At 43.0% G+C, this 23,500-nt stretch overlaps 1 protein-coding gene across 3 annotated transcripts in view; it reads right to left on the bottom strand.

The window, feature by feature from the left end:
• The window catches only part of LOC137439154 (potassium channel subfamily T member 1-like), a 270,273-nt gene that overhangs the window by 135,529 nt on the left and 111,244 nt on the right, over positions 1 to 23,500 (bottom strand). For all 3 annotated transcript variants that reach the window (XM_078767829.1, XM_078767828.1, XM_068134879.2), the window contains exons 6-7: positions 13,609 to 13,668; positions 819 to 893 (exon numbers count right to left, since the gene is read on the bottom strand). In XM_078767829.1, the coding sequence (XP_078623955.1) occupies positions 819 to 893; positions 13,609 to 13,668 (135 nt within the window). The remainder of the gene's footprint in view (positions 1 to 818; positions 894 to 13,608; positions 13,669 to 23,500) is intronic.

The raw sequence follows: 23,500 nt of genomic DNA, 5'->3' as shown, positions 1-23,500 counted from the left end.
CTGACGTTCGACTGAAGGTGGCACAGGAATGTGGAATTAATTGCTGCCATGGTTTAATATTCACCGTTTCCGCATTGTTTGTTTGCTTTCGCCCTCCCTCCACAACTTCCTGTTTGGGTTGAATTCCTGACACGTTTCTAAACGGTTTGACTGGTGCTTTGCATGTAGGCCATCACATCCCAAACTGCTGAGTCTCTTGGATGGAAATTAACCTGGATGACTCATGTGCTCGCATTAGATGGTAGATGTTACAGATCCCAGGCGATCTTCTGTCCATGTTGATCTACATTCAATTGCACTCCATATTTTTGTTTTGTATACTGAATCGAGGCTCGTGAAAGAGCTAACATTTACTTCACAAACAAATCAACCAGACAAACAAAATATATAAAAAGAGGGAGCGGAAGACAAGATGGGGAGAGAAGGGGAAGCACACAAATACAACATTTGAGAGCAGGGAGATGTGTGGAAGGGAGAGGGCTTGGGGGGAGGAGGCATGGGAAGGGGGGGGGGGGGGAGGGAGAAGTATAAAACACAAGGACACCAACGACTTCCAGGACAGAAGTTGGTATTTCAAAAAAGTGGAATTGGGGTGAAATTAGCGGGGATAGAAAAGATCAAGGTTTTGGATGGGGGAAGATAAGAGATGGTGGTGAACAGCTGTTTTAAAGACCTGGAGGGTGGATACATTATTGAGAATGAGTGAAGTTAACGTTTTTGTAGAGAAATACATTGTGGATGTGTGAGAGTTTTGTCAGAAGATGTGGTAAACAAAATGGTGAATGGGTGTATGGTGTTGAAGAGGGAAAGTTACTGACCATGACGATGAAGGGCCCAGAGATAAACACTTCCAGCATCAGTGAAACACTGAGGACCTGTTCCCAAACATTACCCTGTTGAAAGGTAGAACAGGTGTTAAAAGGACAGAATTTTTTTTCTTACATGAAACAATGACTCAGGAAGGGAACTGTTCATTAATGAATGCTCAGCCATTGAAGCTATTGATCGTGAGATAAACAGAGACATACAATTACAAAGAGAGCGACTTACAGACAATATTTTTAGTTCGACATTAGTACATTATAACAAGACAGAGCCTTCGAAGAACTTCGCCAGGGTATTTATCTACACAAGCACTTTCACTCAACATCAAAATCGGTTTGTGTGCAGGCTCATGGGCACACACACACACACACACACACACACACACACACACACACACACACACACACACACACACACACACACACACACACACACACACACACATATACACACACACACACACACACACACACACACACATGCACACCTCCTCCAGGAACAGGTGAGGCCCGTGAGGTTAATGCTCTCATCCCATTACACAACAGTGAAGTAGATACTTGCAAAGTTTAACACCAATAGGAATTCCTGACAGTAACATTCATCTTACACCTGATAGTAACAATTCTTATTAATAGATCTTCCCTGATAGTAACAAGAAACAGCGGCCTGTGCAAAAGTCTCAGCCTTTGGTGACTTTTCTGTCACTTTTGCTAAATCTCAGCACATGACAGCAGTGAGAGGTAATTCAAAATGGTGGCATGCAGTGAAACATGTTCAAAGGAAGCGTAAATTAATAGTGATCACTGATCACTTATCGATGAACAATCTATAGCTAGCATACATTACCTTAGCCTGGTCATTGTGTATTGATACCAGTGATGTGAAACACTAGGTTAGACATATAAACTTAGGGGGGTCTTTCAGAATGGCATTCCTCAGTTAAAACTATTATGGTGGGATGATGGGTATGGGTTAGTGGCATGATGGTGAATCGGGATTTGTGGAGGGATGGGGGATGGAGTGGATGGTGATGGGGTGTATGGTGGGGAGTTTGGTCAAATATGTGTCGTGTATGTAATTTTGAAAAATACCATTGAAACTTCTATTAATTACATACCATTGAAACCTGAGTGCGTCTATTAATTACATACCATTGAAACCTGAGTACATCTATTGATTACATACTATTGAAACATGAGCATAGTGCGTTTATCAATTACATACCATTGAAACCTGAGTATGTTGATTAATTACATACTCTTGAAACCTGAATTTACACCAGCGTGGATCGGCTCGCTACGCTCGCATCACCAGACATCGCTACAGAGGCACGGGCTTTTATTAACTGAGGAGAATGACTTACTCGACTTTCTGTGTTGTCATGATTTCCACCAATCATAATACATAGAAACATTTTTTTGTACAATTTTTTTTTTGTTATATTGGTGATATCATTTATTTGTAATTTATCTATATCTATATCATCTTCTATATATATAAAAGAAAGTTTTGTTTGTTTGTTTGTCTGCACGCGCTAATCTCCTGAACGGTGAAAGTTAGGAGGAAACCTCTAAAACAAAAAATGTCGGGACGGGACCCAGGAAGGTTATAGGCTAGGTGGCGAGGCCGGTCGAGGCCCACCTCGGCTGGGCTGGGCCCATTTCGCAATTAAAAGCTGAGCTGAATTATAGTAGTCGATCTTCTACGGCCACGTGTAAAAGCTGAATTATAGTAGTGAATTCATTCAAAAAGAACTAAAAATGTCGGGACGGGCCCCGGGAAGGTTATAGGCTAGGTCGTGAGGCAGGTCGAGGCCGCTTCGGCCGGGCTGGGCCCATTTCGCAATTAAAAGCTGAGCTGAATTATAGTAGTCAATCTGCTACGGCCGCGAGTAAAAGCTGAATTATAATAGTAAATTCACGAAATGCGGCCGCGGCCGGATAGTCCAACTCCGCTGAGTAAACTTTCGCGTCACTCCGCGTGAGTCGGGGGCCCGACAGAAGAAAGAACAAGGAATAGTTGAGCACTAACTGATACTGGGCTCGCCTCATACCTATGTACAGAAGATTCAATTCATTCAATAAGAACCCAGGCAACGCCGGGTGCATTCAGCTAGTTTGCAATGTAAAAAGGTCCAAGTGGTCTAAAGCTCTAACTCTAAAGCGTCTTATGGGTTTCTATGCTATTGAGGGTCTTCGTGGTCTTTAAAGGTCTTCATGGTATCTTGGGTCCTTTGTTGTATTTTGGGTGTTCGGGGTCTTTTGGTTATTTAAGGGTGTTTCGAGTCTTTGGGGTCTATTGTGCCTTCCGGGTATTTTGGGTCTTCACGGTATGTTGGATCTTTTGGATCTTCATGGTCTTTAAGGTCTTTTGGATCTTCGGGTATTTTTGGTCATCTGGGTCTTTACGGGTCTTTTGGGATCTTTGAGGTCTTTGTGTCTTTGGGTCTTCAGGGTATTTTGGGTCATGTGTGTCTTCAAGGGTCTTCATGCTTCTTTGGGTGTTTGGGGTCATTTTAGGTCTTTGGGGTATCTTGGGTCTTCAGGGTATTTTGAATATTTTGGGTCTTCATCGTCTTTTGGGTCTTCTGGTATTTTGGGTCTACTTGGTCTTTAAGGGTATTTTGAGTCTTTAAGGGTATTTTGGGTCTTCAGGGTGTTTTTGGTCTTCAGGGTCTTTTTGGGTCTTTGGGGTCTTTTTGGTCTTTGGAGTATTTTGGGTCTTCAGGGCATTTTGGATCTTCTGGGTATTTTGGGTCTTTGGGTACTTCTGGGTATTTTGGGTCTTCAGGGTCTTTATGGGTCTTTGGGGTCTTTTAAGTCTTCAGGATATATTGGGTCGTCAGGGTATCTTGGGTCTTCTGGGTATTTTGGGTCTTTAAATGTCTTTTGAGGTATTTGTGGTCTTCAGTGTCTTGGGGGACTTAAAGGGTCCTTAAAGATCTAAGGTGTCTCAGCAGTCTAAGGGGTTGAAAGGTATATTCCAAAAGTATGTATTTAATAGACATACTGCCGAGTATACTGTGACATCGCCATGTGACAACACGCATAATAATACAACAAGCATAATAATACAACAAGCATAATAATACAACACGCATAATAATACAAGAAGCATAATAATACAGCAAGCATAATAATACAACAAGCATAATAATACAACACGCATAATAATACCACACATAATAATACAGCAAGAATAATAATACAACAAGCATAATAATACAACATGCATAATAATACAGCAAGCATAATAATACAACAAGCATTATAATACAACATGCATAATAATACAAGCATAATAATACAGCAAGCATAATAATACAACAAGCATAATAATACAGCAAGTATAATAATACAACAAGCATAATAATACAACAACCATAATAATACAACAAGCATAATAATACAGCAAGCATAATAATACAGCAAGCATAATAATACAACAAGCATAATAATACAACAAGCATAATAATACAACAAGCATAATAAAACAAGCATAATAATACAACAAGCATAATAATACAACAAGCATAATAATACAACACGCATAATAATACAACAAGCATAATAATACAACAAGCATAATAATACAACAAGCATAATAATACAACAAGCATAATAATACAACAAGCATAATAATACAACACGCAAAATAATACAACAAGCATAATAATACAACAAGCATAATAATACAGCACGCATAATAATACAACAAGCATAATAATACAACAAGCATAATAATACAACAAGCATAATAATACAACAAGCATAATAATACAACAAGCATAATAATACAACAAGCATAATAATACAACACGCATAATAATACAACAAGCATAATAATACAACAAGCATAATAATACAACACGCATAATAATACAACAAGCATAATAATACAACAAGCATAATAATACAGCACGCATAATAATACAACAAGCATAATAATACAACAAGCATAATAATACAACAAGCATAATAATACAGCACACATAATAATAATAATAATAATAATAATAATTCATTTATTTTGTATAGCGCTTTTCCAGAAGCCCAAAGGCGCTTTGACAGAGTGGCAAACATAATGCATAACAATACATGAAAACAACAATTGCAAAAAGACAAGAATCAATAGGGAAATATTTAAAGCAAAAGGAGGGAGAAGGAGAAGAGATAGTCAGGGGTTAAATGCTGTGGGTTGAATGTTGAATGCAGTGTTGAACAGGTGGGTCTTTAGTGATGTTTTGAATGTGGTGAGTGAGGAGGAGTCACTGATGGTGTGAGGTAGTGAGTTCCAGAGGGTGGGAGCAGGGATGGGGAAGGCCCTGTCCCCCCAGAATCTGAATTTGGTCCGGATGGAGGGGGTCAGGAGGTTGGTACCAGCAGAGCGGAGGTTGCGGGTGGGAGTGTGTCTGGAGAGGAGGTCAGCCAGGTAGGATGGGGCCAGGTTATGGAGGGCTTTGTATGTCAAGAGGAGGATTTTGTACTGGATTCTCTGGGGGATGGGGAGCCAGTGAAGCTTGTAAAGGATGGGGGTGATGTGGTCACGGGTCCGGGAATGGGTGAGTAGACGGGCAGCGGAGTTCTGAATGTATTGGAGTTTATTGGTGATTTTTGAGGGTGAACCATAGAGGAGGCTATTGCAGTAGTCCAGACGGGAGGTGATGAAGGCGTGGATGAGGGTTTCTGCAGCCGTGGAGGAGAGGGATGAGCGGAGACGGGCAATGTTTTTCAGGTGAAAGAAGGCTGACTTTGTGATCTGTTTAGTGTATTTGTCGAAGGAAAGGGTTTGGTCAAAGATGACGCCAAGATTCCGGATGTGAGGGGAGGTGGATACTGGGATACCGTCGATGTTGAGGGCAAAGTTATGGGTGGATTTTGTGAGCGTTTTTGGGCCAATGATGATTATTTCAGATTTATCACAGTTAAGCTTGAGGAAGTTGATTTGAAGCCAGGATTTTATTTCAGTGATGCAGTTTGTCAGGATAGAGTGGGTGTCGGTGGAGACGGGCTTGGTGGAGATGAAAAGCTGGATGTCATCGGCGAAGCAGTGGAATTGGAGACCATGACGGCGGATTAAGTGACCGAGGGGGGACAGGTAAAGGATGAAGAGGAGGTGGCCAAGAACTGAACCTTGGGGGACACCTTGGGGGAGGGGAGCAGTGGGGGATTTGCAGTTATTGATGGAGATGAACTGGCATCTGTCAGAGAGGTATGATTTAATCCAAGAGAGGGCAGTGCCGGTAACGTTAAAGGTGGATTCAAGTCGGGTGAGGAGGATAGTGTGATCGATGGTGTCAAAGGCAGCGCTGAGGTCGAGGAGGACGAGAATGTTGAGGTTGCCAGCGTCAGAGGAGAGGAGAAGGTCGTTGGTGATTTTGAGGAGAGCAGTTTCAGTACTGTGGTTGGAGCGGAATCCGGATTGGAATGTTTCATACAGGTTATTGGCAGAGAGGTGATGTTTGAGTTGAGTGGCTACAGCGCGTTCCAAAACTTTTGACAGAAAGGGTAGGTTGGAGATGGGTCTGAAGTTGTTTAGGGTGTCAGGGTTTAGACCAGGTTTTTTTAGAATGGGGGTAACAGCAGCAATTTTGAGGGAAGGTGGGACGATGCCTGTAGACAGGGAGGAGTTTATTGTTGCAATGATAAGTGGAGAGAGAGCAGGGAGGGAGGCTTTGACAAAGCTGGAGGGGATGGGGTCAAGAGTGCAGGTGGCAGTTTTCATTCCTATGAGGAGTTCAGAGAGGTCAGTAGGGGAGATTGGGGAGAACCGAGACAGGGGATGGCAGGACAAGGGGGGGCAGGTGGTTGGAGGGGGAGCGGGTGCAGCGGTGGTCAAGCTGTTGTAGATGTTGTCAATTTTGCGTTGGAAGAAAGAGAGGAAGGAGATGCAGTTGTCTACTGTGAATGACTGGGTGGTGGTGTTCAGGGGGCGGAGGAGTTTGTTTATTGTCGAGAAGAGTGCTTTTGGGTTTCCGGAGCCAGAGTGGATAATTTGAGAGTAGTAGGCAGAGCGGGCGCGGGAGAGGGCATCTTTGTAGTGTTGTAGGTGGTCCTTGTAGGCTTGGGAGTGAACTGTGAGACCCGTTTTATTGCGGAGTCTTTCAAGTTGGCGAGCACGAGTTTTCATCAGGCGGAGTTCAGGGGTAAACCAGGGAGCAGAATGGGTGAAAGAAACTGTTTTGGTTTTTACAGGCGCAAGCTGGTCAAGGCAGGAGGAGAGAGTGTGGTTGTAGTAGTCAGTGAGGTCGGAAGGGGTGTGGAGGTCAATGAAGGGAGAAGTGGACATTTTTTCAGAGAGGGTGGATGAGAATGAGGTAGGTGAAAGAGCGTTTAGCTTACGGAAGTTGATTGTGCGATAATGCCTTGGTGTTGGGGCGGGGATGTTGATGGTCAGAGTGATGGCTAAGTGGTCAGAGAGGGTGAGGTCGGAGCCAGAGAGATGGTGCAAATTTAATCTAGTGGAGCAGACAAGGTCCAAAATGTGACCACGGATATGGGTAGGAAAGTCGACATGTTGAGTGAGGTTAAAGCAGGTGAGTAAATCAGTGAAGTCAGTGGTTATTGTGGAGTCAGTGGAGTCCATGTGGATATTGAAATCACCAAGGAGGAGGATTGAGGGGGAGAGGGAACATAGCTGGGTCAGAAAGTAGGAGAAGTCAGACAGGAATGATGGGTGTGGTTTGGGAGGGCGGTAGACGACAGCCATGACTGACTGCGTGCGACCAGAGAGTTTAAAAGCCAGGTGTTCAAATGATGGAGCAGATGAGATGGAGATGAGGTTGGTGTTGATGTCTTGACGGTGGATAACGGCAATTCCACCACCTCGGCCCTCCGAGCGTGGTTTATTGACGTAGGAATATCCATTGGGTGTGGTGAGGTTGAGCGTGTAGTAGTCCAGAGGTTGTTGCCAGGTTTCGGTGAGACAGAGAAAGTCCAGTTTGTTATCCAGGATGTATTCGTTCAGGATGAGGCATTTGTTGTTGAGGGACCAGGTGTTGAACAGGGTGAGCTTGATGTTGTTTTGAACAGCAGGGATGAATTCAGGTGATTTAGCCAGGGTTCGTAGGCAGGACGTGCGATCGTGTGCGTTGCTGTGACCAGGTGCGCTGGGACGAAGAGTGAGAGTGCGCTGAGCCGACCAGAGGACGGGGATGGAGTGACCTGATTGCAAATAAACAAACTTATGACCGGAGCCACGGTGAATGTACCTGGGTCGTCGGAGGAGTCCATTTGATTTGATGGCAGAGATGCATGATGGGGTGGAGCGGGTATTGAGCAGAAGAAGCCTTGCGGCGGAGTACTGCAGAGCCATGCCAGGCAGGAGCGAAGGGACGAGTACGAGGCCAAGGTCGAGGAGGAAAAGCGGCAAACGCAGCGGCAAACGACTGCAGCCGCTAATCAAGACCACAGCGGCAAACAGCCACCGTCGCAAACAACGGCCACAAACAACGGGAGCGGGCCTGAGGAAACAGTGGAGGAGCCGGGCAGGCGAAGCCAGGAGCAGAGCCGGGAACGAGCAGAGGGCAGACCCAACGGTCAAAAATCCGCCACGACCACCAGAAAAGCAAACTATGTACAATGGCCCAGTCGGAGAAGCGGCGAACAAGTAACGCCAGCGTCCTCTCCAGACCGGACCGGAAGCCCTTTTTTGTAATAATAATAATAATAATGTAACCATAATAATAATACAACAAGCATAATAATACAACATGCCCGCATAATAATACAGCCCGCATAATAATACAGCACGCATAATAATACAACAAGCATAATAATACAACATGCATAATAATACAACAAGCATAATAATACAACAAGCATAATAATACAACAAGCATAATAATACAACAAGCATAATAATACAGCACACATAATAATACAACAAGCATAATAATACAACACGCCCGCATAATAATACAGCACGCATAATAATACAACAAGCATAATAATACAACAAGCATAATAATACAACAAGCATAATAATACAACACGCATAATAATACAACAAGCATAATCATACAACAAGCATAATAATACAGCACGCATAATAATACAACAAGCATAATAATACAACAAGCATAATAATACAGCACACATAATATATACAAGCATAATAATACAACACGCCCGCATAATAATACAGCACGCATAATAATACAACAAGCATAATAATACAACACGCATAATAATACAACAAGCATAACAAGCATTCTGAGTATTGCGCTGCAATACATGTCCCCTACCAAAGTTCAAAGTGCCATAACTTTGTCAAAAATGATCGAATATGCAAATTTATGCACGGTTGATGCTGGTTTTCAAACTTGATCTGAGGTATGCTGAGATAGGTGTGTCACGCCTCGCCTCGTTGATAAGCCCGCAAGGTCGCTCCGTGGAGCGGCCTGCACGTATTGCACTGTGTGAATTATATAAATTATTACCAACTCACGGTCTGACGTACTAGCGATTCAAGAGATATCCATTTTTTTATGGCACATTGGAGAAGCCAATGCGAGGTTTATTCTTCCTCAGCTTGTCACAACTCTGTCAAATGCGATCGAGTTTAAAAAGTCAGAATTTGACCAAATCTGTTTTATTCGTTTGTTAATATACCTCAGCTATTGACAAATCTTAAATTAGAATTTTATTTGAGGTTAAAATGACCGCGACAGGTCGTGTCCAACGATGCTTTCAGTCTGTACATGTGATAAATAATTAAATCCGCATACTTGACGCCTCTTCTTCTTCACGCAATAACAAATTCTAGCTTCCAGACCGTACATCCAATCATCTTGAAATTTTGCACACTTGTTACTCTTCATGACATCTACTATAGTGTGAAGTTTCACGTCGATCAATAAAGCGATTCAAGAGATATCCATTTTTGAAATATTTTCGTTTAATTAACGATATCTACCAAACCACGTGAGCTATCGCAAATTCCAAAAGGATATTTTAGTAGACTGACATGCGGAAAAGATCTGTGAAGTTTCCCCTCGATTGGATCAAAAATGAGGGAGGGGCCCGGTTTTAAAGGTTTATGCTTAAAAACGTCATAACTCTGAAACCATGTGACGCATGACACCATGCTCGCTGACTTTTTTGTTCGTCATGTGTATGCGATTCTGCCTGCAAAGTTTGGCCTCGATCTGTTCAGCCGTTGCAGAGAAAAAGGGGTTTTCGTGTTTTCACGAAAAACAATGGCGCCCGAACCACGTGACCTGTGACGTCATAATTACCAGTAAAATATTCTACAGACCGAGTCCCTCCTAAGGTGAAAATTTGATCTCAATCGGTCCAATTATTGCAGAGAAAATCTTTTTTAAAGAAATTAAAACTTAAAATGGCACTGAGTTAAGGATCATCAGAATTATCAGAATTCCCAAAGTTCAAAGTGCCATAACTTTGTCAAAAATGATCGAAACGTCGTGAAGTTCGAACTTGATCTGTAACTTATCATGAGGAAAAGATGTGCCAAGTTTGAAATCATTAGCGTTAAGCGTTTAGAAAAAAAGTCCGGAAAACTGTTCTTTGCGTGACGGACTGACGGACTGACGGACTGACAGACTGACAGACTGACGGACGGAGGGACGGCGTGCAAACCTATAGTCCCCTCCGGTGTACACCGGTAGGGGACTAATCATACAACACATAATAATACAACACACATAATAATACAACACACATAATAATACAGCAAGCATACAACATACAGCTATACAACATGTTATGCATGTTGTATTATTAGTCCCCCTACAGGCGACGTCATGCGCCACATGGTTTCAGAGTTATGACGTTTTTAAGCATGAACCTTTAAAACCGAGCTCCTCCCTCATTTTTTATCCAATCGAGGGGAAACTTCACAGATCTGTTCAGCATGACAGTCTACTAAAATGTCCTTTTGGAATTTGCGATAGCTCACGTGGTTTGGCAGATATCGTTAATTAAACGAAAATATTTTTAAAATGGATATCTTTTGTTTATTCTAGAGTTCTCCTCAAGCCGCACCGCGCGCCCTCAGCCTCGTCTCGCGAACGTCAACAGCGCGACACAGCGTGCGCTTTCAGGAGGGGCGGAGCCAAGCCGAGCAACATATATATACACATCGATCATTGATCTGAACCGGAAAATATAATTAATTACTGATATTTAGCGACTCGAAAGGTTCTTTATCAACAACTTATTTTCTCGTGCTTCTGCGGACCTGTCTGCAAGGTGTATAAATCGAAGTCCCGAGTGGGAATCACAGGTGAGCCCGTCCTGAGGTAATTAGCGATTGGGAACGATTCAGAACCTGTGGATAAATAACCCTTGGTAATTTCCCCGACAGTTTTCCGGACGACAGACTGTCGGTAGGGGACATGTATTGCAGCGCAATACTCAGAATGCTTGTTATGCATGTATTATTATTATTATGCATGCTGTATTATTATGCTTATTGCATTATTATGCGTGTTGTATTATTATGTGTGCTGTATTATTATGCTTATTGCATTATTATGTGTGTTGTATTATTATGCGTGTTGTATTATTATGCGTGTTGTATTATTATGCTTGTTGTATTATTATGTGATGGGCTCAGCTATACATCTGAGTTGTTCCAGGTTGTCCTGTTCTTGCTGAATAAAACATACATTGAATGATATCGAACGAATCAAGCCTTATCGACACATCCTTTGACTTATCTCACATACATACATGCATACATACAGTCACGTGAAAAAGTAAGTACACCCCATGTAAAGTTTTGACTTTTTCAACATATTTCAACATAGAGCTAGTTGATCTTCATTTCAACAATATTGATAGATAAAGGTGGTATAATATAACAAATATCATGAAACATTTACATTTTGTAGTCCATTGTATAATTTAAATAAACATAAATGCAAATTTCGCATGTGGAAAAAGTAAGTACACCCCTACATTTATCACCACTTCAAATACCTAAAATTAGAATCAGGTGCACCAGCTCAGGTGCAAATGATTAGAACATCGTTAGAGAGGATCTTGGAGGAACCTGTCTTATTTAAACCTCAGACATTTAGTTTGGTTTGCTCTTTGTTGTTGAAGTGTGCGGCGTCACCATGCCTAGATCAAAGGAGCTCTCTGAGGCCTTCAGAAAGAAGGTTATAGATGCCTACGAGTCTGGGAAGGGATTTAAAAAGATCTCCAAACAATTTGAAATCAATCATTCGACTGTCCGGAAGATCATCTACAAGTGGAGAAGATTCCAAACAACTGCCACCTTGTTCAGGCCAGGCCGCCCCAGCAAGTTCAGCCCGAGAGCAGACCGCAAGATGCTGAAAGAAGTCTCTAAGAACCCCAGAATTTCATCACGGGACCTACAGGTAGCTCTTGCCACTGTTGATGTCAAAGTGCACGAGTCTACCATTAGAAAGAGGCTGCACAAATTTGATCTACATGGGAGGTGTGCCAGGAGGAAACCTTTGCTGCTCAGAAAGAACATCAGGGCAAGACTAAAGTTTGCCACCGAGGCAAAGACCAGCACTTCTGGAACAATGTGCTCTGGACAGATGAGTCAAAGGTAGAGCTATTTGGCCACAGTACCAGAAGACATGTTTGGTGAAAACCAAAGACAACATTTGACCACAAGAACCTGATACCAACTGTAAAGCATGGTGGTGGAAATATTATGGTTTGGGGCAGCTTTGCTGCATCAGGGCCTGGGCAGCTCACCATCATAGAATCCACGATGAATTCTTCATTGTACCCGAGGGTGCTTGAGGATAATGTGAGGCCATCTGTCGGAAAGTTGAAGCTCAACCGAAGGTGGACCTTGCAACATGACAATGACCCTAAACATACCAGTAAATCCACCAAGGAATGGCTGAAAAGAAAGAAATGGAGGGGTCTGGAATGGCCAAGTCAAAGCCCGGATCTAAATCCCATCGAGATGTTGTGGGGGGATTTGAAACGAGCTGTGCATGCAAGAAACCCCTCAAACATCGCACAGCTGAAAGAATTCTGCATGGAGGAGTGGGTAAAAATTTCTCCCAGTCGATGTCAGAGACTCGTAGACAGTTATAAGAAACGCCTACTTGAGGTTGTTTCTGCCAAAGGGGGCAATACCACCTATTAGAGCCAAGGGTGTACTTACTTTTTCCACATGCAAAATTTGCATTTATGTTTATTTAAATTATACAATGGACTACAAAATGTAAATGTTTCATGATATTTGTTATATTATATCACCTTAATCTATCAATATTGTTGAAATAAAGATCAAATAGCTGCATGTTGAAATATGTTGAAAAAGTCAAAACTTTACATGGGGTGTACTTACTTTTTCACATGACTGTACATACATGCACACATACATACAGTGCATAACCCAATCTGTTTGCTCCATTAAAATGAGATATGTTCCATAAAGCTGTGTGCAGTGTCTGTCTCATGTCTCGGGTAAAATTGGAAACAATATTCAAGAATGTAAAGGCTAAATAACATCCATTTCTTTACTCTATAGTGCTGCAGCATGGCCATGGTATGCTAAATGCTCAGATATCAAGTACAATAGTGGGTACAACGACGTTTCCATGACAACAGAGACAACACTAAAATAATATACAGTATATATAACCTACAATCTCCATAATTTCAAACACACAATCAATAAGCTGAGCTTGTATTTGCCTGCTTATGGAAATCCTAGAGGGAGCACCAAGCTCAGCTCTCACATAGTTGGACATTGTGAATGTAAATAAAGATAAGCACACAGGTGGAGGCAGGTGTAATTGTAAATGAGGAACAGATCACTGACTTTGTAGTTGAGGTAATTGAACAGCAAGGTTTCCAGAATGCCAATCAAAGCCAGCACCACCTGCCAAGTCAAAAACAACCATGAAAATTCACAATCAAAGCCAGCACCACCTGTCAAGTCAAAAACAACCATGAAAATTCACAATCAAAGCACCACCTGCCAAGTCGCAAACAACCATGAAAATTCACAATCAAAGCCAGCACCACCTGCCAAGTCAAAAACAACCATGAAAATTCACAATCAAAGCCAGCACCACCTGCCAAGTCAAAAACAACCATGAAAATTCACAATCAAAGCCAGCACCACCTGCCAAGTCAAAAACAACCATGAAAATTCACAATCAAAGCACCACCTGCCAAGTCGCAAACAACCATGAAAATTCACAATCAAAGCCAGCACCACCTGCCAAGTCAAAAACAACCATGAAAATTCACAATCAAAGCCAGCACCACCTGCCAAGTCAAAAACAACCATGAAAATTCACAATCAAAGCACCACCTGCCAAGTCACAACCAACCATGAAAATTCACAATCAAAGCCAGCACCACCTGCCAAGTCAAAAACAACCAAGAACATTCACAACCAAAGCCAGCACCACCTGCCAAGTCAAAAACAACCAAGAACATTCACAATCAAAGCCAGCACCACCTGCCAAGTCAAAAACAACCATGAAAATTCACAATCAAAGCACCACCTGCCAAGTCGCAACCAACCATGAAAATTCACAATCAAAGCCAGCACCACCTGCCAAGTCAAAAACAACCAAGAACATTCACAATCAAAGCCAGCACCACCTGCCAAGTCAAAAACAACCATGAAAATTCACAATCAAAGCCAGCACCACCTGTCAAGTCGCAACCAACCATGAAAATTCACAATCAAAGCCAGCACCACCTGCCAAGTCAAAAACAACCAAGAACATTCACAACCAAAGCCAGCACCACCTGCCAAGTCAAAAACAACCATGAAAATTCACAATCAAAGCCAGCACCACCTGTCAAGTCAAAAACAACCATGAAAATTCACAATCAAAGCCAGCACCACCTGCCAAGTCAAAAACAACCAAGAACATTCACAATCAAAGCCAGCACCACCTGCCAAGTCAAAAACAACCATGAAAATTCACAATCAAAGCCAGCACCACCTGTCAAGTCAAAAACAACCATGAAAATTCACAATCAAAGCCAGCACCACCTGCCAAGTCAAAAACAACCAAGAACATTCACAATCAAAGCCAGCACCACCTGCCAAGTCGCAAACAACCATGAAAATTCACAATCAAAGCCAGCACCACCTGTCAAGTCAAAAACAACCATGAAAATTCACAATCAAAGCCAGCACCACCTGCCAAGTCAAAAACAACCAAGAACATTCACAATCAAAGCCAGCACCACCTGCCAAGTCAAAAACAACCAAGAACATTCACAATCAAAGCCAGCACCACCTGCCAAGTCAAAAACAACCAAGAACATTCACAATCAAAGCCAGCACCACCTGCCAAGTCAAAAACAACCAAGAACATTCACAATCAAAGCCAGCACCACCTGCCAAGTCAAAAACAACCAAGAACATTCACAATCAAAGCCAGCACCACCTGCCAAGTCAAAAACAACCAAGAACATTCACAATCAAAGCCAGCACCACCTGCCAAGTCAAAAACAACCAAGAACATTCACAATCAAAGCCAGCACCACCTGCCAAGTCAAAAACAACCAAGAACATTCACAACCAAAGCCAGCACCACCTGCCAAGTCACAACCAACCATGAAAATTCACAATCAAAGCCAGCACCACCTGCCAAGTCAAAAACAACCAAGAACATTCACAATCAAAGCCAGCACCACCTGCCAAGTCAAAAACAACCAAGAACATTCACAACCAAAGCCAGCACCACCTGCCAAGTCAAAAACAACCAAGAACATTCACAATCAAAGCCAGCACCACCTGCCAAGTCAAAAACAACCATGAAAATTCACAATCAAAGCCAGCACCACCTGCCAAGTCAAAAACAACCATGAAAATTCACAATCAAAGCCAGCACCACCTGCCAAGTCACAACCAACCATGAAAATTCACAATCAAAGCCAGCACCACCTGCCAAGTCAAAAACAACCAAGAACATTCACAATCAAAGCCAGCACCACCTACCAAGTCAAAAACAACCAAGAACATTCACAATCAAAGCCAGCACCACCTGCCAAGTCACAACCAACCATGAAAATTCACAATCAAAGCCAGCACCACCTGCCAAGTCAAAAACAACCAAGAACATTCACAATCAAAGCCAGCACCACCTGCCAAGTCAAAAACAACCAAGAACATTCACAATCAAAGCCAGCACCACCTGCCAAGTCACAACCAACCATGAAAATTCACAATCAAAGCACCACCTGCCAAGTCAAAAACAACCATGAAAATTCACAATCAAAGCCAGCACCACCTGCCAAGTCAAAAACAACCAAGAACATTCACAATCAAAGCCTGCACCACCTGCCAAGTCAAAAACAACCAAGAACATTCACAATCAAAGCCAGCACCACCTGCCAAGTCAAAAACAACCAAGAACATTCACAACCAAAGCCAGCACCACCTGCCAAGTCAAAAACAACCAAGAACATTCACAATCAAAGCCAGCACCACCTGCCAAGTCAAAAACAACCAAGAACATTCACAATCAAAGCCAGCACCACCTGCCAAGTCACAACCAACCATGAAAATTCACAATCAAAGCCAGCACCACCTGCCAAGTCAAAAACAACCAAGAACATTCACAATCAAAGCCAGCACCACCTGCCAAGTCACAACCAACCATGAAAATTCACAATCAAAGCCAGCACCACCTGCCAAGTCAAAAACAACCAAGAACATTCACAATCAAAGCCAGCACCACCTGCCAAGTCAAAAACAACCAAGAACATTCACAATCAAAGCTAGCACCACCTGCCAAGTCAAAAACAACCAAGAACATTCACAATCAAAGCCAGCACCACCTGCCAAGTCACAACCAACCATGAAAATTCACAATCAAAGCCAGCACCACCTGCCAAGTCAAAAACAACCAAGAACATTCACAATCAAAGCCAGCACCACCTGCCAAGTCAAAAACAACCATGAAAATTCACAATCAAAGCCAGCACCACCTGCCAAGTCACAAACAACCAAGAACATTCACAATCAAAGCCAGCACCACCTGCCAAGTCAAAAACAACCAAGAACATTCACAATCAAAGCCAGCACCACCTGCCAAGTCACAACCAACCATGAAAATTCACAATCAAAGCCAGCACCACCTGCCAAGTCAAAAACAACCAAGAACATTCACAATCAAAGCCAGCACCACCTGCCAAGTCACAACCAACCATGAAAATTCACAATCAAAGCCAGCACCACCTGCCAAGTCAAAAACAACCAAGAACATTCACAATCAAAGCCAGCACCACCTGCCAAGTCAAAAACAACCAAGAACATTCACAATCAAAGCCAGCACCACCTGCCAAGTCACAACCAACCATGAAAATTCACAATCAAAGCCAGCACCACCTGCCAAGTCAAAAACAACCAAGAACATTCACAATCAAAGCCAGCACCACCTGCCAAGTCAAAAACAACCAAGAACATTCACAATCAAAGCCAGCACCACCTGCCAAGTCACAAACAACCATGAAAATTCACAATCAAAGCCAGCACCACCTGCCAAGTCAAAAACAACCAAGAACATTCACAATCAAAGCCAGCACCACCTGCCAAGTCAAAAACAACCAAGAACATTCACAATCAAAGCCAGCACCACCTGCCAAATCGCAAACTATCATGAAAATTCACAATCAAAGCCAGCACCACCTGCCAAATCGCAAACTATCATGAAAATTCACAATCAAAGCCAGCACCACCTGCCAAGTCACAAACAACCATGAAAATTCACAATCAAAGCCAGCACCACTTGCCAAGTCAAAAACAACCATGAACATTCACAATCAAAGCCAGCACCTGCCAAGTCAAAAACAACCATGAACATTGACAATCAAAGCACCACCTGCCAAGTCAAAAACAACCAAGAACATTGACAATCAAAGCACCACCTGCCAAGTCAAAAACAACCATGAAAATTCACAATCAAAGCCAGCACCACCTGCCAAGTCAAAAACAACCATGAAAATTCACAATCAAAGCCAGCACCACCTGCCAAGTCAAAAACAACCATGAACATTCACAATCAAAGCCAGCACCTGCCAAGTCAAAAACAACCAAGAACATTGACAATCAAAGCACCACCTGCCAAGTCAAAAACAACCAAGAACATTGACAATCAAAGCACCACCTGCCAAGTCAAAAACAACCAAGAACATTCACAATCAAAGCACCACCTGCCAAGTCACAACCAACCATGAAAATTCACAATCAAAGCCAGCACCACCTGCCAAGTCACAACCAACCATGAAAATTCACAATCAAAGCCAGCACCACCTGCCAAGTCACAAACTATCATGAAAATTCACAATCAAAGCCAGCACCACCTGCCAAGTCAAAAACAACCAAGAACATTCACAATCAAAGCCAGCACCACCTGCCAAGTCAAAAACAACCAAGAACATTCACAATCAAAGCCAGCACCACCTGCCAAGTCACAAACAACCATGAAAATTCACAATCAAAGCCAGCACCACCTGCCAAGTCACAAACAATCATGAAACTTCACAATCAAAGCCAGCACCACCTGCCAAGTCACAAACAACCATGAAACTTCACAATCAAAGCCAGCACCACCTGCCAAGTCAAAAACAACCATGAAACTTCACAATCAAAGCCAGCACCACCTGCCAAGTCAAAAACAACCATGAAACTTCACAATCAAAGCCAGCACCACCTGCCAAGTCAAAAACAACCATGAAAATTCACAATCAAAGCCAGCACCACCTGCCAAGTCAAAAACAACCAAGAACATTCACAATCAAAGCCAGCACCACCTGCCAAGTCGCAAACTATCATGAAAATTCACAATCAAAGCCAGCACCACCTGCCAAGTCGCAAACAACCATGAAACTTCACAATCAAAGCCAGCACCACCTGCCAAGTCAAAAACAACCATGAAAATTCACAATCAAAGCCAGCACCACCTGCCAAGTCAAAAACAACCAAGAACATTCACAACCAAAGCCAGCACCACCTGCCAAGTCACAAACAACCATGAAACTTCACAATCAAAGCCAGCACCACCTGCCAAGTCAAAAACAACCATGAAAATTCACAATCAAAGCCAGCACCACCTGCCAAGTCACAAACAATCATGAAAATTCACAATCAAAGCCAGCACCACCTGCCAAGTCAAAAACAACCAAGAACATTGACAATCAAAGCACCACCTGCCAAGTCACAACCAACCATGAAAATTCACAATCAAAGCCAGCACCACCTGCCAAGTCACAAACAACCATGAAACTTCACAATCAAAGCCAGCACCACCTGCCAAGTCAAAAACAACCATGAAACTTCACAATCAAAGCCAGCACCACCTGCCAAGTCACAAACAACAATGAAACTTCACAATCAAAGCCAGCACCACCTGCCAAGTCAAAAACAACCATGAAAATTCACAATCAAAGCCAGCACCACCTGCCAAGTCAAAAACAACCAAGAACATTGACAATCAAAGCACCACCTGCCAAGTCAAAAACAACCAAGAACATTGACAATCAAAGCACCACCTGCCAAGTCAAAAACAACCAAGAACATTCACAATCAAAGCACCACCTGCCAAGTCACAACCAACCATGAAAATTCACAATCAAAGCCAGCACCACCTGCCAAGTCAAAAACAACCATGAAACTTCACAATCAAAGCCAGCACCACCTGCCAAGTCAAAAACAACCATGAAAATTCACAATCAAAGCCAGCACCACCTGCCAAGTCACAAACAATCATGAAACTTCACAATCAAAGCCAGCACCACCTGCCAAGTCAAAAACAACCATGAAACTTCACAATCAAAGCCAGCACCACCTGCCAAGTCAAAAACAACCATGAAACTTCACAATCAAAGCCAGCACCACCTGCCAAGTCAAAAACAACCATGAAACTTCACAATCAAAGCCAGCACCACCTGCCAAGTCAAAAACAACCATGAAACTTCACAATCAAAGCCAGCACCACCTGCCAAGTCACAACCAACCATGAAAATTCACAATCAAAGCCAGCACCACCTGCCAAGTCACAAACTATCATGAAAATTCACAATCAAAGCCAGCACCACCTGCCAAGTCAAAAACAACCAAGAACATTCACAATCAAAGCCAGCACCACCTGCCAAGTCAAAAACAACCAAGAACATTCACAATCAAAGCCAGCACCACCTGCCAAGTCACAAACAACCATGAAAATTCACAATCAAAGCCAGCACCACCTGCCAAGTCACAAACAACCAAGAACATTCACAATCAAAGCCAGCACCACCTGCCAAGTCAAAAACAACCAAGAACATTCACAATCAAAGCCAGCACCACCTGCCAAGTCACAAACAACCAAGAACATTCACAATCAAAGCCAGCACCACCTGCCAAGTCAAAAACAACCAAGAACATTCACAATCAAAGCCAGCACCACCTGCCAAGTCGCAAACAACCATGAAAATTCACAATCAAAGCCAGCACCACCTGCCAAGTCAAAAACAACCAAGAACATTCACAATCAAAGCCAGCACCACCTGCCAAGTCACAACCAACCATGAAAATTCACAATCAAAGCCAGCACCACCTGCCAAGTCACAAACTATCATGAAAATTCACAATCAAAGCCAGCACCACCTGCCAAGTCAAAAACAACCAAGAACATTCACAATCAAAGCCAGCACCACCTGCCAAGTCACAACCAACCATGAAAATTCACAATCAAAGCCAGCACCACCTGCCAAGTCACAAACAACCAAGAACATTCACAATCAAAGCCAGCACCACCTGCCAAGTCACAACCAACCATGAAAATTCACAATCAAAGCCAGCACCACCTGCCAAGTCAAAAACAACCAAGAACATTCACAATCAAAGCCTGCACCACCTGCCAAGTCAAAAACAACCAAGAACATTCACAACCAAAGCCAGCACCACCTGCCAAGTCAAAAACAACCAAGAACATTCACAATCAAAGCCAGCACCACCTGCCAAGTCAAAAACAACCAAGAACATTCACAACCAAAGCCAGCACCACCTGCCAAGTCAAAAACAACCAAGAACATTCACAACCAAAGCCTGCACCACCTGCCAAGTCAAAAACAACCAAGAACATTCACAACCAAAGCCAGCACCACCTGCCAAGTCAAAAACAACCAAGAACATTCACAATCAAAGCCTGCACCACCTGCCAAGTCAAAAACAACCAAGAACATTCACAACCAAAGCCAGCACCACCTGCCAAGTCAAAAACAACCAAGAACATTCACAACCAAAGCCAGCACCACCTGCCAAGTCAAAAACAACCAAGAACATTCACAATCAAAGCCAGCACCACCTGCCAAGTCAAAAACAACCAAGAACATTCACAACCAAAGCCAGCACCACCTGCCAAGTCAAAAACAACCAAGAACATTCACAATCAAAGCCAGCACCACCTGCCAAGTCACAACCAACCATGAAAATTCACAATCAAAGCCAGCACCACCTGCCAAGTCAAAAACAACCAAGAACATTCACAACCAAAGCCAGCACCACCTGCCAAGTCAAAAACAACCAAGAACATTCACAATCAAAGCCAGCACCACCTGCCAAGTCACAACCAACCATGAAAATTCACAATCAAAGCCAGCACCACCTGCCAAGTCACAACCAACCATGAAAATTCACAATCAAAGCCAGCACCACCTGCCAAGTCACAACCAACCATGAAAATTCACAATCAAAGCCAGCACCACCTGCCAAGTCAAAAACAACCATGAAAATTCACAATCAAAGCCAGCACCACCTGCCAAGTCAAAAACAACCAAGAACATTCACAATCAAAGCCAGCACCACCTGCCAAGTCACAACCAACCATGAAAATTCACAATCAAAGCCAGCACCACCTGCCAAGTCAAAAACAACCAAGAACATTCACAATCAAAGCCAGCACCACCTGCCAAGTCACAACCAACCATGAAAATTCACAATCAAAGCCAGCACCACCTGCCAAGTCAAAAACAACCAAGAACATTCACAATCAAAGCCAGCACCACCTGCCAAGTCAAAAACAACCATGAAAATTCACAATCAAAGCCTGCACCACCTGCCAAGTCAAAAACAACCATGAAAATTCACAATCAAAGCCTGCACCACCTGCCAAGTCAAAAACAACCATGAAAATTCACAATCAAAGCCAGCACCACCTGCCAAGTCAAAAACAACCAAGAACATTCACAATCAAAGCCAGCACCACCTGCCAAGTCAAAAACAACCAAGAACATTCACAATCAAAGCCAGCACCACCTGCCAAGTCAAAAACAACCAAGAACATTCACAATCAAAGCCTGCACCACCTGCCAAGTCACAAACAACCAAGAACATTCACAATCAAAGCCAGCACCACCTGCCAAGTCACAACCAACCATGAAAATTCACAATCAAAGCACCACCTGCCAAGTCAAAAACAACCATGAAAATTCACAATCAAAGCCTGCACCACCTGCCAAGTCAAAAACAACCATGAAAATTCACAATCAAAGCCAGCACCACCTGCCAAGTCAAAAACAACCAAGAACATTCACAATCAAAGCCAGCACCACCTGCCAAGTCAAAAACAACCAAGAACATTCACAATCAAAGCCAGCACCACCTGCCAAGTCAAAAACAACCAAGAACATTCACAATCAAAGCCTGCACCACCTGCCAAGTCACAAACAACCAAGAACATTCACAATCAAAGCCAGCACCACCTGCCAAGTCAAAAACAACCAAGAACATTCACAATCAAAGCCAGCACCACCTGCCAAGTCAAAAACAACCAAGAACATTCACAATCAAAGCCAGCACCACCTGCCAAGTCAAAAACAACCAAGAACATTCACAATCAAAGCCAGCACCACCTGCCAAGTCGCAAACAACCATGAAAATTCACAATCAAAGCCAGCACCACCTGCCAAGTCACAACCAACCATGAAAATTCACAATCAAAGCCAGCACCACCTGCCAAGTCAAAAACAACCAAGAACATTCACAATCAAAGCCAGCACCACCTGCCAAGTCAAAAACAACCAAGAACATTCACAATCAAAGCCAGCACCACCTGCCAAGTCACAAACAACCAAGAACATTCACAACCAAAGCCAGCACCACCTGCAAAGTCACAACCAACCATGAAAATTCACAATCAAAGCCAGCACCACCTGCCAAGTCAAAAACAACCATGAAAATTCACAATCAAAGCCAGCACCACCTGCAAAGTCACAACCAACCATGAAAATTCACAATCAAAGCCAGCACCACCTGCCAAGTCAAAAACAACCATGAAAATTCACAATCAAAGCCAGCACCACCTGCCAAGTCAAAAACAACCAAGAACATTCACAATCAAAGCCAGCACCACCTGCCAAGTCACAACCAACCATGAAAATTCACAATCAAAGCCAGCACCACCTGCCAAGTCAAAAACAACCATGAAAATTCACAATCAAAGCCAGCACCACCTGCCAAGTCAAAAACAACCAAGAACATTCACAATCAAAGCCTGCACCACCTGCCAAGTCACAAACAACCAAGAACATTCACAATCAAAGCCAGCACCACCTGCCAAGTCAAAAACAACCAAGAACATTCACAATCAAAGCCAGCACCACCTGCCAAGTCAAAAACAACCATGAAAATTCACAATCAAAGCCTGCACCACCTGCCAAGTCACAAACAACCAAGAACATTCACAATCAAAGCCTGCACC

The sequence above is a fragment of the Myxine glutinosa genome, chromosome 13, assembly GCF_964187855.1.
Source record: "Myxine glutinosa chromosome 13, kmMyxGlut1.1, whole genome shotgun sequence".
NCBI lineage: Eukaryota > Metazoa > Chordata > Myxini > Myxiniformes > Myxinidae > Myxine > Myxine glutinosa.
Note: the sequence above shows the minus strand (reverse complement) of the source record. Positions and strands in the feature narration are given on the sequence as shown.